The 14,662-nt window shown below is 44.5% G+C and overlaps 1 protein-coding gene and 1 non-coding gene across 2 annotated transcripts; both read right to left on the reverse strand.

Annotated features, from left to right (window-relative positions):
• Window positions 1-277: 277 nt before the first annotated feature.
• Window positions 278-6,997, reverse strand: RNF151 (ring finger protein 151). Its single transcript, XM_073645968.1, has 4 exons — window positions 6,949-6,997; window positions 6,555-6,700; window positions 4,522-4,618; window positions 278-2,260 (listed from the first exon to the last, which is right to left on the reverse strand). Exons 1-4 carry the CDS (start codon window positions 6,970-6,972, stop codon window positions 1,868-1,870), a joined length of 660 nt encoding a protein of 219 aa, XP_073502069.1. The 5' UTR covers window positions 6,973-6,997; the 3' UTR covers window positions 278-1,867.
• Window positions 6,998-10,798: 3,801 nt separating this feature from the next.
• LOC141162748 (small nucleolar RNA ACA64) lies at window positions 10,799-10,926 on the reverse strand. The gene has a single exon (XR_012250815.1). It is a non-coding gene; the product is annotated as a small nucleolar RNA ACA64 (small nucleolar RNA).
• Between the last annotated feature and the right edge of the window lie 3,736 nt (window positions 10,927-14,662).

Below are 14,662 nucleotides of genomic sequence, written 5' to 3' on the forward strand. Positions count from 1 at the left end.
AATACATCCAATTAGAAATTAAGTACAGTTCTTCTGATTAGCTATATTGCTTACCCCATGGGCAGAGCATTGTAGTAACTTAGGTGTCCATGGTTGTGACCACTAACAGCTAATTGTCACTATATGGGTGGTAGTAACCATGGATACCTAAACTACTACAATGCCCTGCACATGGGGTAAGCGACGTAGCTAATCAGACGAACTATACTACATTTCTAATTGGAGGTATTTGCTAATATTATTACACCTACTACATAGTAGGAAGGATCTTGGAGATAGAAATACCTTTTTAAGCCAGCATGGCGGCCACTATGGTAGCAAAAATGTGCATTGTTTCATGGCGATTTTCCAAAATCATGGAAAATGGTTTAGTTGTGATGCAATCGCGGCAAGAAACGCAATGCACGAGCAGTGTTTGATTCCTTATCTAGGGCCATGGAGGGGTTTCCTATTGCCAAGGCTATGCTCAAGCAGTTTTTTTTGCAGGCGTAAAAAAATACAACAATTTTTCAAAGAGGAATCTGTTTTTGTTTTTTTACCTAATGTGGTACTGAAATTGAATTTTTTCCCCCACACATTCTTTCACAGCATCAAGTTTGTAGCAGATTACACGTGGAATCCTCCTCAAAGAAGTGACATGTAACTTTTTTTTTTATTTTTCCCCATGAATTGTTTTGCAAAATCTCATTGGGGAAAAAAAAAAAAGAAAAACGAATAAAAAAATAATTCTTTCGAACAGCAGCGCGAATTTTCCAATGAAATAAATAGGAAGAGTAATAAAAGTGGATTTTATGCAGTTTAGGAGGAGAATTCTGGATTGGATCTACAGTAAAATCGTCCTTTTAAAAAAAACTGTATGTACAAAACTGGATCTTCTCCAAAATCCTCTTCAAATACTCGAACTATTTCTTCAATGGAAAATAAACTTTGCTGTTCATAAGCAGTTTTTTTTTACTAATGAGGTCTTGAAAAACTTCTTTGAGGTGGATCCTCTTGGAATTTTCCAAGTCAAAAGGCTGCAAAAACATAGGGTAGGTTCTTTTGAAGACAGGAAAAAAAATGAGTTTTTCCAAGAGAAACCCACTTCAGGAAACTTTTTTGGGGATTTTTTTTTCCTGGAGGTGTTTTGAAGAGTATTTTGAGGCTTTTTTTTCTTCTTTTTTTTCTCCATACTGTGTTTTGCAGCTTCTTGACCTGACAATATCAAGTTCGAAGAAGATTCCATGAGGATGTGTTTTTTTTTTTTCCACAGGGCATTTTTCAAACATTTCTTGGTAAAAAAAACAAACAAACAAACAAACAACAAAATAAACCCTCAAAAACATGGAGATTATTCAAAGCGTATTTGAAACCTTTTATACACAGGATTTTGGATTAGATCTGCTTAGAATTCCTAGCCAAACGCTTTAAAAACCTTTTCAAAACAATTTCATGGGAAAAAAACAAAACAAAAAACATTTCCTGAAAATCTTGTTGAACTTTTCCGTCTCCCAAAAAACGTAGTGTGAACTTAGCCTTATATCCCTCTGTTGCTAGAACAAGGGGCCCCATAACCCTGAGGACCGCGATGGGGAGTTGTATACTCTGGGTCTCAGTATGCGTGTTAGGCCATGTTCACACATTCAGTATTTTACATCAGTATTTGTAAATCAAAATCAGGAGTGGAACAATCAGAGGAAAAGTATAATAGAAACACTTCACCACTTCTGCATTTATCACCCACTCCTGGTTTAGGCTGACAAATATTGATGGAAAATACTGACCAAATACTGAACGTGTGAACGTGGCCTTATAGCTCAATACAGTGGGAGCATTCATGGCCGAGTAGCTGCTGTGCAATCAGAGGATCCCAGTGGTTGTGATCCGTTTACTCTGCTTCCTCCGTGCTAGCAGAGCCCTGTGGGCCTTCCAGGGCTTCACTAAGCAGCTGTATCTGTCTGCTCATCTGGGAGGAGAGACTCTCGATCCTCCGCGCCTTCTGGCGCAGCTTGTGTAACTGTTTGTTGTAGGTCTCTTTTAGTTCCATGTAGCAATTGTGCTCGTCTCGGTTTGCAGGGGTCAGCAGCGCTCCGCACCCCATGTGACACGTCTCGCTCCAATACTCGCAGCTTTGGCTGTGGTCAACTATGTCTTTCCTCATCACCTGGGCAGGACATCCAGCATTGGCGCAGGGCACCAGTCCGAAACCGCATGACTCTGCGTGCTCCTCGCTCCTCAGCAGAGGGAAGAGGGCTGGGCAGCCATTCTGCTCGTTAGGACACTGATCATCAAGACAGATACATTATGTTATAGACCTTAAAGTAGATTTATCACTAGGTATAAAATATAGATTTTTTTTTTTTTACCTGCTGTAAATGACGCGCCCCCTGGGCCGTGGGGCACCCGGAGCCGGGCCGGTAGATGCTGGGGGTTGTAGTCACTGTGGCGGTGACCCGGTCCCTGACCCAGGGTGGTCAATCCAAGGGGATGTATAGGTTTTTATAATGTCTGACTACGCCACCTGTGGAGTGCGGCTAAAGGGGGGGCCACCACTGCGGAACAGTCCTCTGAAGCTGGTGGTTGCGCAGCAATGATGGTATAACTCCCCACAGGAAGAGTTAGCTTCAGGGCAGTGTGTGAGGATGATGGTGGTTGTGCTGAGCGTTATAGTGCAGTGAGGGATGGCGCAGCAAGTAACACAGAGACAAGATAGTGCAGTCCCAGGGGCTTTACTCACAGTTATTGCAATCCAGATTATAGAGCTCAATGTAATTGCCCACGTCATTCTGTGCTTACTCAGTGAGGGGCTCAGTCCACCCTCAGGTATTTCCAGAGCACTCAGCAGGACCCCTTTCTGTGTGCCTTCCTCAGCCGTCTTCCTGCGCTGGCTCTCACCCTCCTGCCCTGCGCCTCACAGTCAGTGTCCCAAGCCGGTGGCCTCGGGTCTTGGCAGGCGACCTGCAGTCCCCTGGGCCCTATGTGGCCACCTTTTTGGCGATTGTTAACTGTGGTAGGGGGCAGCTGCACCCTGAAAGTACAGCCACCTCCAGTTGCTAGTTGGACTTAAAGTATCCGTGCTAGTTAAGGGGCCGGTCCCCTCTGCGGCTTGATCCTTCCAATGTCTTGTAGATTCGGGCGGCCTCCAGTACTGCCTGTACCCCTAGGATCCCCTCGTTCCTTCCTCCTGGAGCCTTTCCTGCTCCCCTTCTCTTCTCTTCCCAGACTTGGGCCTCACTGGCCAGGCCCGCCTCTGGAGCAGAGCTCATGCAGAGCCTCTGCTCCTGGCGCTCCTCCTCCTCTGACTGAACACTGAACTAAGATGGTTCCCTATTTTATACAGCTTCCTGTCAAGTGCTCCCAGGATCTACTTCCTCCACCCCATCCACTACATGGTTCCCCCTCTCTAGGTTGTTCCCCCCACTCCAGCCAGAGACCAGGGACTGTGCTCTCCCATAGAAGCAATCTCGCCCTGTCCCTCGGAAATGTGTAGTGAATGCAGTGTTAGGGTCCTGAGCTGTACTCCTTCCTTACCTGAGAGTGAGGTACCACACCTCTGGATGAGATGCAATACCTCTGTGGTGACTGAACCCTCAGGGGCACCACATAAATGCCACCGTTCTCCTGAATATGGCGATGTTTTTCTTTTCTTCCTGCGCCTCTCCGTTCCTGAGATAAAGTCCTTTCTGCCCTGTGTATCTATTATTTTAGCCAACTGGGTGTGGTTCTTCAGAACAAACCCACAGAGAAGAGTTGGGATCATACAGGTAAGAAGCCGCCATATCTCAAGAATGGAGAGGCGCATGAACAAAAGAAAAACATCGCCGGATTCAGGAGAACAGCGGCATTTACACCAAATTAAAAAAAAAATACATATTCATGGCAAGTGATAGGTCCCGCTTAAAGTGGTTGCACAAAATTCAAGAACAAAACATGACTGCTTTCCTTCTCTTAAAGACGCACCACACCTGTTTGAAGGTTGTGTGCGGTATTGCAGTCTCTGAAAGTTCACTGGAACGGAGCCACAATACCAGACGCAATCCATGAACAGGTGGCGTTGTTTAAGGAAGAAAGCAGACATGCTTTGTGTTTCATTTCACCACCATTTTGTAGAACTCTGCCATTAGTAACTAGAATTACCCTTGCTTACACAAAATCAGAAATTCCAACTGCTGGCACAGGTGCATGGTTCATTAAAAGGGCTATTTCAGACATTTTGGGCCAGATTCATTATTGAATTTACACTTTTGTCCAGATTTTGTTTTTTTATTTTTGCCCATTTCTAATTGTTGCCTTTTTTTAAGATCTATTTTATATGTATTTGCCTATTTTTTATTGTGTTTGCCATTGTGGGAAAGTTTTGGGGTTTCCAAATGTTTTTAGTTTTTTTGGCTGATCACAATTTTTTTTGCGAAGATGTACACCACTCCCCACGAAGTGATATTTTCATGTACGTCTTTTACATACGACATCTTCAGTTATGGAAGGGACACAATCACTCTCATTAAATGATGAAGAAATCTATGGCCGCCTTCTATCCTTTACCTTGACTTGCAGACTGTTGATTTTCCTCTTCAGCTTATGCATCTGTACATAAAGTTTACCCCTCACTTCGGTTCTACAGCACGGGCAGGTCTGCTGTCTGGGAAAAGGAAGTGCAGTCAAACAAGGATTCATGGAGATGACCCCCATTGTACAGTCTGTGAGAACCATCAACAAGCTGCTGTTGATGGAGCCGATTTTCAAGTTTCCATCACAGGAAGCTCCAACAAGCTGGAGTTAACGGAGCTGGTATTTTCCACCTATTTAAACCTTTAAATCAGTACTAATATTTTATGTTTGGGCTGTGGGTAGAAAAAAAGAAAAAAAAAAGTATTGAACATATGAAGAAAGAGGTACACAAAGCCCTGGAAACTCATCTCACCAGCTGAAATTATCAGTAATTAGAACGCAATCCTGCCACTTAATGACAAATTATCTCAGTGGGTTCAACTGATGGCCAATAAAAAGGTGTCTCATTACCAAGGTGCCACACAAGAAACCTCTCATGCTGGGTAAAACAAGTGAGCTGTCTCAAGACCTTCGCAACCTTATTGTTGCAAAACATACTGATGGCATTGGTTACAGAGGGACTTCTAAACTACTAAAGGTTCCAGTGAGCACCGTTGGGGCCATAACTCCGAAGTGAAAAGAACATAATTTCAGGATAAACCAGTCACAACCAGGTGCTACCCAGAAGATTTCAGACAGAGGAGTGAAAAGAATGATCAAGAGTTGTCCAAGAGCCAAGTACCAACTGTGGTCAGCTACAAAAAGCCCTGGAATCAGCAGATACAATTGTTTCAAAGAAAAAAGTGATGCATTCAACCTCCATGGCCTGTATGCCCGCTCCCCACGCAAGCTCCGTGGCCTGTATGCCCGCTCCCCACGCAAGCTCCGTGGCCTGTATGCCCGCTCCCCACGCAAGCTCCGTGGCCTGTATGCCCGCTCCCCACGCAAGCTCCGTGGCCTGTATGCCCGCTCCCCACGCAACCTCCGTGGCCTGTATGCCCGCTCACCACGCAACCTCCGTGGCCTGTATGCCCGCTCACCATGCAACCTCCGTGGCCTGTATGCACGCTCACCACGCCACCTCCATGGCCTGTATGCACGCTCACCACGCCACCTCCATGGCCTGTATGCACACTCACCATGCAACCTCCATGGCCTGTATGCACACTCACCACACAAGACTCCATTGCTGAGCAAAAAGCATGTTCAAAGTATGTTGAACAACATTTAGACAAGCCTGTGAAATACGGAGAGACTATAGTCTGGTCAGAACTCTTTGGATGCCATAATACACACCAAAAGGCACTGCATATCACCCCAAAAACACCATACCAGCAAAGAAGTTTGGAGGTGGATACATCATGGTGTTAAAATGTAATAATAAAAAAAAAAAAAAAATGTATCGAAGGAACTAAAAGCTCAGAGTTCATAGAAGGAGCCCACGGGCTCTTCAGGATGTGAAGAGTGTTTGTATGGAAGAATGGGCTAAAAATCACACCTGAGCAATGCCTGCAACTAGTTTCCCCATACAGGAGGAGTCTTGACGCTTCATCACCAACAAAGGCTTTTGTACGAAGTATTAACTACATTTCAGTAAGTGTTCAATACTATTTCCTTGTGAAATTTCTCATTACTACACATAATTTATGGACATCTATGGATGATTTCTTTACCCGTGTGGAGTAGATGGGTTGCTACTGACATCTGGTGAGAACTTCATGTCAACAGCACCTTTAGAAATAGGTTTACTTAGAAAATTAGTGACAAGTTCAATACTTATTTCAACCGCTGTATAAGAAAATAGAGCAGAGCTAACCAGTGGTCAGGGGTGGCATTGCAGACCTTCTCCACAGTGCATGGATGCAAGTTTGGGAAATTGCACATTTTCCGGTCACGCTTGTCCTAGTCATGGACCTCCTCACTCAAGCTGACTGATCTTACATTCTTATGACTTCTCTAACACTAGTGCATCCCATTAACCCGCTGCAGCCTTGATCATACAGAACACACCACACTGATTTTCTCACCTTTTTAGCCACTGTAAAATGCATTTTCGGCAGAAGATGTGCCCACAGGAGATCATGACGGGGCACCTGAGCACACCATGGCAGATAGAGCACAGTAGGTCGTCATCTGGATTTTCCGTAAATATATCTAGATCGTATCCACCTCCCTGAAAGTATGGAAGCACCAGAGGCATAAGGTCATTAATAAAAGGTCAGGGGTACTGGGCAGCTATGGACACAGCATCAGAGCTACCCTGAGACCTTACAGCTATGATCATGTCCTGGCTGCCGCCGTAAAAGCACAAGTACCCACTGGAGACCTTGAATGTACCCTGGCACACGTCACTCCAGTACATACCATTGTGGTATATATGTACGCTCCACTGCCCCAGGGAATCTGTCACATTACACTTACCACCGTCCGTCCCAGTGCAGCCATCCAACAGTGGGCTCTTTCTAGATCCATGTAACATTAGTCACCCTGATCATGTGCGGCAAGCTGAACCTCCCCCCCACCCCCCCGTCACATTCCCCATACGTTCACGTCAGCATTTATTTTGGACACGGTCCTCTATTGGCACTGCAGATCAATGGGCAAATCGCTTTCTAGCTGTGTATTGTCATAAGCCCCAAAAATGCTGCACAATGCAGGACGGGAGTGAACGTGCACCCATTGTTCTGCACCGGGGTGGAAAATTGTCAAATGTGGAGTCAAAAAATAAGGCAAAAAGTTCTGTAGATAAAGTGCAACTTTATTGAAAATAAAACAATTAAACAACGCAACAAGTATCGAAACCTACTGTAAAATTCATACATATGATAAGGACCTGCAGAAAGGAGAGGAATGTCAAATATAGTTTAGGTCCATTCATACATATGAGAAGTCACAAATCAGACTCTGGGCATAGTGGGCAATAAGTGACTACTTTTCCAGGATCAGAAAATATCAGCTCTTATATTACATTACCTTGGACAACTACTTTGACTCCTAGCTTTTTGGACTTGGGAGCCAAAGTATAGCATTTGGTCACTACACTAAAGGAAGTAGTTTTATACAGAATTTTGGAGGGGACTGTTTTGTCATTCTGTAGATTCTCTGACCTGATGATCAAGATATCACAATTTGGTCTTGGTCAGTCATTCAGATGCTCTCACTTGGGTCATTCATCTAGCTTCCGTCACACTTACGAGCTGACTATTCATTTACTGCCCCCTATATACTTAACATTGAAATTGCAACACCAGGTAGTGTTGCGTGAACATGCTCAGATAAGGCGTTAACCGAGCGCACGCTCAAGCCCTAACCGAATATCTTCGGCATGCTCGCAAAATAAGTCTGCATGTCTCGAGTCTGTCAAACAGCCAGGAGACATGAAGCCACTGCGACGCGAACATATTTTGCGAGCACACCGAAGGTACTCTATTAGGGCTTGAGCGTGCTCGGATAACACTTTCTCCAAGCAGGTTCGCGCAACACTAACACCAGGAAGTAAAAGTTGTGGAATTATGGAAACAAGTTAATGATCTGCAAATGGTGAAAAACAGGAAACAAAATTTCTGAATTTATTCCGTCTGGAATATGAGCACCATGTGCAAAAATCCCAGCACTGAGGTTTATTAATTGTCTTTTGAGAATGGTTCTACACTTGGGCAAATCATCAAAATCTGTTGCTAGCAGTTCCTGTGTAATCACCGACCAATGGCATCCCAGATCATTCGATGGGAGACAAGTCTGGAGACGCTGCAGCCATGGGAGCACGTTTAGGCCACGCAGGCTGCTCACAGTAGAGGGGCACTGACTATATAGCTAGCAAAATTACGTATTAATGTTACTGAGCCAACAAGGACTGAATCAGACATACATACATAAAGCTTGCTACTAAATTAGTGACAACTACAGAGCAATAGCAAATATAAAGCTATGGAACAAAATAAAATATTTTATCTGGTTTTCAAGTGCCTCCCACAGATTGGAGCTTAAAAATGCAATTCTTTGCAGATCTTACCAACGATTTCCGTAACCCTACAACTGGTCCTTCTTGGTGTTGCTATTTCAATATTAGGAGGGGATACAGTCATTATCGAAAGTGGACACAGACTGTTGTGAAGAACCAAACCAACATGCTGAACTTTTTTTTTTATTTAGGACACAAATAAGTCTGCGGCTACTGCTAATACACACAACCATGGGCCTTACAGCAACTTATAATCAGTAGCAGGTAATCAAATTCACATAATTTACTGCCATATATATACAGCAGTAAATCATAATGCTCCTGTTATTCAGCCTTAATTACAGATACATTGATGAACAGAACACATATGCAGTAGGATGCCCCCAGTCCTCCTCACACACAGTAGGATGCCCCCAGTCAACCCCACACACAGTAGGATGCCCCCAGTCAACCCCACACACAGTAGGATGCCCCCAGTCAACCCCACACACAGTAGGATGCCCCCAGTCAACCCCACACACAGTAGGATGCCCAAACTACTGATAAAAAACGCATCTTATTCCATTACCCCAATGCCTTGCAGCGTGTGGACTGAGACTGCACAGCAGGCACAATAATGACGTCATCGTATCTGCTGCTGAATGGCGGCACAGGGAGCTAAATGCTCCCTCTTCTGTTCCACCATTGAATTCACCTGCATCCTGAGGACCAAGGCGACATTGCCCAGGTGTGTTTTATGGTATACTGAAATACAATTAAACCTTTATTGACAAATGCATCAAGTTTCAGCAGAGACTGAATATTTACAATGTTGTCCCTTATTTTTTAAGACTTCTGCAATTCGCTGGGGCATGCTAGATATCAGTTTCTGGGCCAAATCCCGAGTGCTTGCAGTCCATTCTTCCCTAATCAGTGCTTGGAGTTTATCATAACTTAAATCTTTTTGTTTGTCCACCTGCTTTTTGAGGATAGACCACAGGTTCTCAATGGGATTAAGATCTGGAGAGTTTCCTGGCCATGAACCCAGAACTGCAATGTTTTGCTCATCGAGCCACTTAGTCACCAGTTTTGCCTTATGACATGGTGCCCCATCATGCTGGAAAATGCATTGGTCATCACCAAATTGTTCCTGGATGGTTGGGAGAAGTTGCTCTTGGAGGAGGGTTAGATACCATTCTTTATTCATGGCTGGGGTCTGAGGCAGAATTTTAAGTGAGCCCCCTCCCTTGGATGAAAAGCAACCCCACACATGAATGGTCTCAGGATGATTTAATGTTGGCATGAAACAGGCCTCAGGGAAGCTCTCACCTTTTCTTCTCTGAAGCATCATTCTTCCAGATGCTCCTAAAAGTCTAAAAGAGGCTTCATCGGAGAAAATCACTTTCCCCCAGTCCTCTACTGTCCAATCTCTGTACTTCCTGCAGAACGTCAGTCTGTCCTTCATGTTTTGCTTAGTGAGAAGTGGCTTCTTTGCTGCCCTTTTAGTCACTAAACCAGCCTCCAAAAGCCTTCTCCTCACTGTGCGAGCAGATGCACTGACTCCTGCCTGCTGCCATTCCAGGGCAAGCTCTGCACTGGTGTTAAACTGCTCCTCTTGCTGAATCTTCTTTAGGAGACTGTCCTGGCACTTGCTGGTCTTTCTTGGACGCCCTGAAGCCTTCTTCGCAGCAATTGAACCACTCTGTTTAAAGTTCTTGATGATCCGATAAATGGTTGATTTCGGGGCAATCGTACAAGCGGCAATGTCCTTGCCTGAAAATCCCTTTTGATGCAAAGCAATGATGTCTGCACGTGTTTCCTTTGAGGTAACCATGGTTATCAAAAGACAATGATTTCATGCTCCATATTACAGCAACCATCAGCTGCCTTGTCCTAGCTGACACTTTCTCCTGAGCCACGGAGTAGATCACTGGAGTGATGTAAGCAGGTCATTTTGTGGCAGGGAATGGGTTTTGCGATAAAGGTTATTAATGGAAAGGAATGACAATATTTTTTTTGCAATTCAACTGATCGCTCTTCAAAACAATCTGGCCACAATCAAAAATGAAGCACCAAAAACAATTTGTCAGTCTCAATACTTTTGATCAGAACCCTATATACCACCTCTGACCGGCTCCATTGTCACAAGATAATCCGTGTTATTAACTTTATCCATAATGTTAACACCTCTGCCAGGTGATCGCTGCACATTCTTCTAGTTCAGCTTCCACAAATTCGGTCTCAACACGAGGACTAAAATAAGAGAAAACAGGAGGTTAGTTAGTGCAAAGTCATATGTGGCACCCACAATCCAGGCATGCACAGCCAGACAAATGTAGGAGCACGGGTCTCATTACAAGCATACAGATTATGGGTAATGAGCTAAATGCTCCTATTCCTATAGGCACAGAGATCTTACTAAAGGCTACAGAAGAGGCCAGAAGCAATTTTCAGTTTGTGCCAAAGTGACTATGCCAATATTGTCCAATACAAGTCATCACCTGACTTCCAAGTTCTCAGCCTACAGCAAACATCCTGCCTATACCCCCTACCCTGGGAGCCCAGCCTATGCCATATAAACCCCCACCCTGGGAGCCCAGCCTATGCCATATATACCCCCACCCTGGGGGCCAAGCCTACACCATATACAGTTATATGAACAAGTTTGGGCACCCCTATTACTCTTAAGCTTAATGTTTTATAAAAATTGGTGTTTTTGAAACAGCTATTTCAGTTTGATATATGTAATAACTGTTGGACACAGTAATGTTTCTGCCTTGAAATGAGGTTTATTGTACTAACAGAAAATGTGCAATCTGCATTCAAACAAAATTTGACAGGTGCATAAGTATGGGCACCCTTATCATTTTCTTGTTTTAAATACTCCTACCTACTTTTTACTGACTTACTAAAGCACTTTTTTTGGTTTTGTAACCTCATTGAGCTTTGAACTTCATAGCCAGGTGTATGCAATCATGAGAAAAGCTACTTAAAAAGTGGCCACTTGCAAGTTGTTCTCCTGTTTGAATCTCCTCTGAAGAGTGGCATCATGGGCTCCTCAAAACAACTGTCAAATGATCTGAAAACAAAAGATTATTCAACATAGTTCAGGGGAAGGATACAAAAAGCTGTCTCAGAGATTTAACCTGTCAGTTTCCACTGTGAGGAACATAGTAAGGAAATGGAAGAACACAGGGACAGTTCTTGTTAAGGCCAGAAGTGGCAGGCCAAGAAAAACATCAGAAAGGCAGAGAAGAAGAATGGTGAGATCAGTCAAGGACAATCCTCAGACCACCTCCAGAGAGCTGCAGCATCAACTTGCTGCAGATGGTGTCACTGTGCATCGGTCAACTATACAACGCACTTTTCACAAGGAGAAGCTGTATGGGAGAGTGATGCAAAAGAAGCAGTTTCTGCAAGCACGCCACAAACAGTCGGCTGAGGTATGCAAAAGCACATTTGGAGAAGCCAATTTCTTTTTGGAAGAAGGTCCTGTGGACTGATGAAACCAAGATTGAGTTGTTTGGTCATACAAAAAGGCATTATGCATGGCGGCAAAAAAACACAGCATTCCAAGAAAAACACTTGCTACCCACAGTAAAATTTGGTGGAGGTTCCATCATGCTTTGGGGCTGTGTGGCCAATGCCGGCACCGGGAATCTTGTTAAAGTTGAGGGACGCATGGATTCCACTCAGTATCAGCAGATTCTTGACAATAATGTTCAAGAATCAGTGACAAAGTTGAAGTTACGCAGGGGATGGATCTTTCAGCAAGACAATGATCCAAAACACCGCTCCAAATCTACTCAGGCATTCATGCAGAGGAACAATTACAATGTTCTGGAATGGCCATCCCAGTCCCCAGACCTGAATATCATTGAACATCTGTGGGATCATTTGAAGAAGGCTGTCCATGCTCGGCGACCATCAAACTTAACTGAACTGGAATTGTTTTGTAAAGAGGAATGGTCAAAAATACCTTCATCCAGGATCCAGGAACTCATTAAAAGCTACAGGAAGCGACTAGAGGCAAAAGGAGGATCTACTAAATATTAATGTCACTTTTCTGGTGAGGTGCCCAAACTTATGCACCTGTCAAATTTTGTTTGAATGCAGATTGCACATTTTCTGTTAGTACAATAAACCTCATTTCAAGGCAGAAACATTACTGTGTCCAACAGTTATTACATATATCAAACTGAAATACCTGTTGCAAAAACACCAATTTTTATAAAACCATAAGTTTAATATTAATAGGGGTGCCCAAACTTTTTCATATAACTGTATACCCCTCCCCCACCCTACGCCATATATACACCCCCCCCCTCACCCTACGCCATATATACACGCCCCCAACCCTGGGGGGCCCAGCCCTACGCCATATATACGCCCCCTCCCCCACCCTGGGGGGCCCAGCCCTACGCCATATATACGCCCCCTCCCCCACCCTGGGGGGCCCAGCCCTACGCCATATATACGCCCCCTCCCCCACCCTGGGGGCAAAGCCTACGCCATATATACGCCCCCCTCCCCTACCCTGGGGGGCCCAGTCTACTCCATATATATTACCCCCCCCCCACCATGGGGGGCCCAGCCTACACCACATATACCCCCCCCCCACCCTGGGGGGCCCAGCCTACGCCATATATACCCCACCCTGGAGGGCCCAGCCTATGCCATATATACCCCCCCACCCCTGGGGGGGTCCAGCCTATGCCATATATTACCCCCCCCCACCCCAGAGGGGCCCAGACAGCAAATATACAGGGTGATCCAAAAGTAGGTGGCCAGAAAATAATAACATTTATTTTGATTTATATATAAAATTATATTTACTAACACAGGCATAAGGCTATGTGCCCACAATGCAGAAATGCTCAGGATTTTTCTGCATCTCCCTGGCAGAAAAAAACGCATGCGGATTGTACATGCGTTTTCCTGCCAGGAACATTCGGAAGTGAAGCGTTCTCCACTTGCATTTCCACATGTGGGTTGTCAAGCGCTTTCCAAGCGATTTTATCACCTGGAAAGTGCTTGACAACTTGGTCTCACTATATAAACCCATGCAAAAGGCATGGATTTATATAGTGTGACCGAAAGAATGTCAAAAAATAAATAAATATATACTTACCCTTCGATGGCCCCCGGAGTCTTGCTTCGCTTGGTCCCGGCTGCCGGCAGCGGTGGATTGAAGGACCTGCCGACGTCAGTGTCGTGTGACCCGTCACATGACTGACGTCAGCGCAGGTCCTTCAGTCCATCGCGAAGTGCCGGGAAGCAAAGAGGAGCGCAGTGCGGGCCGCCAGAAGGTAAGTATATATTTATTTTTTATTTTATTCTTTTTTTACAGCTTTTTTAATGGGACCTGGGTGTGGATGAGACTCTCCTCTCCTCTACACCCGGGTACCATCCGCACATTAGAACGCGCCAATTACACAAGTACAGATGCAGTCTTGAGGAATTGGTGCGTTCTAATGCAAGTCAATGGCGGCGAAAACGCAGCACTTCTGCAAAATAATTGGTAGTGCTGTGTTTCTTCCGCAATGATAATCCGCAGCGGAAATTTCCGCAGCATGTACACAGCACATGCAGATTATCATTGGGGAACATGGCAGGCCTTCTACCATGCGTTTTTGCCGATGCGGAAACGCTTAAAAAACGCATCGTGGGCACACAGCCTAACACTGACAATTACATTTTATTCTGAACAATAATACAAAAGCCCTTCAATTTTACCAACGCAGGCGCTCACACTGTTTTCCATTACAATTTGCACAGCTTTGAAGTCGCCTCTTACGCTTCAACAAACTTTTCTGCACAAGTCTCTTTGGGTGTTAATTTCTTGAAATGCATCTCTTATGTAATTTTTCAAATCACTGACACTTTTTGGTTTTCGACTATAAACTTTGTCCTTGAGTACTCCCCAAAAGAAAAAATCCATTGGGGTCAAGTCCGGTGAACGTGCCGGCCAATCAAGTGTGCCTCTTCGGCCAATTCATTTATTAGGAAATGTTTCATCAAGATACTCGCGGACCACTCTTGAATAATGTGGAGGGGCCCCATCTTGTTGGAAATAAAGGTCATTTGAATTAGGCTGTTGCTGTAACTGGGGAACAACTTGATTCATCAGAATTTCAAGATACTTATCTCCTGTGACTGTTCCATCAAAAAATATTGGTCCTAAAACACCAAAAC

This window comes from Phyllobates terribilis, unplaced genomic scaffold (genome assembly GCF_046119375.1).
Source record: "Phyllobates terribilis strain yellow unplaced genomic scaffold, ASM4611937v1 Scaffold_9__5_contigs__length_417890890, whole genome shotgun sequence".
NCBI lineage: Eukaryota > Metazoa > Chordata > Amphibia > Anura > Dendrobatidae > Phyllobates > Phyllobates terribilis.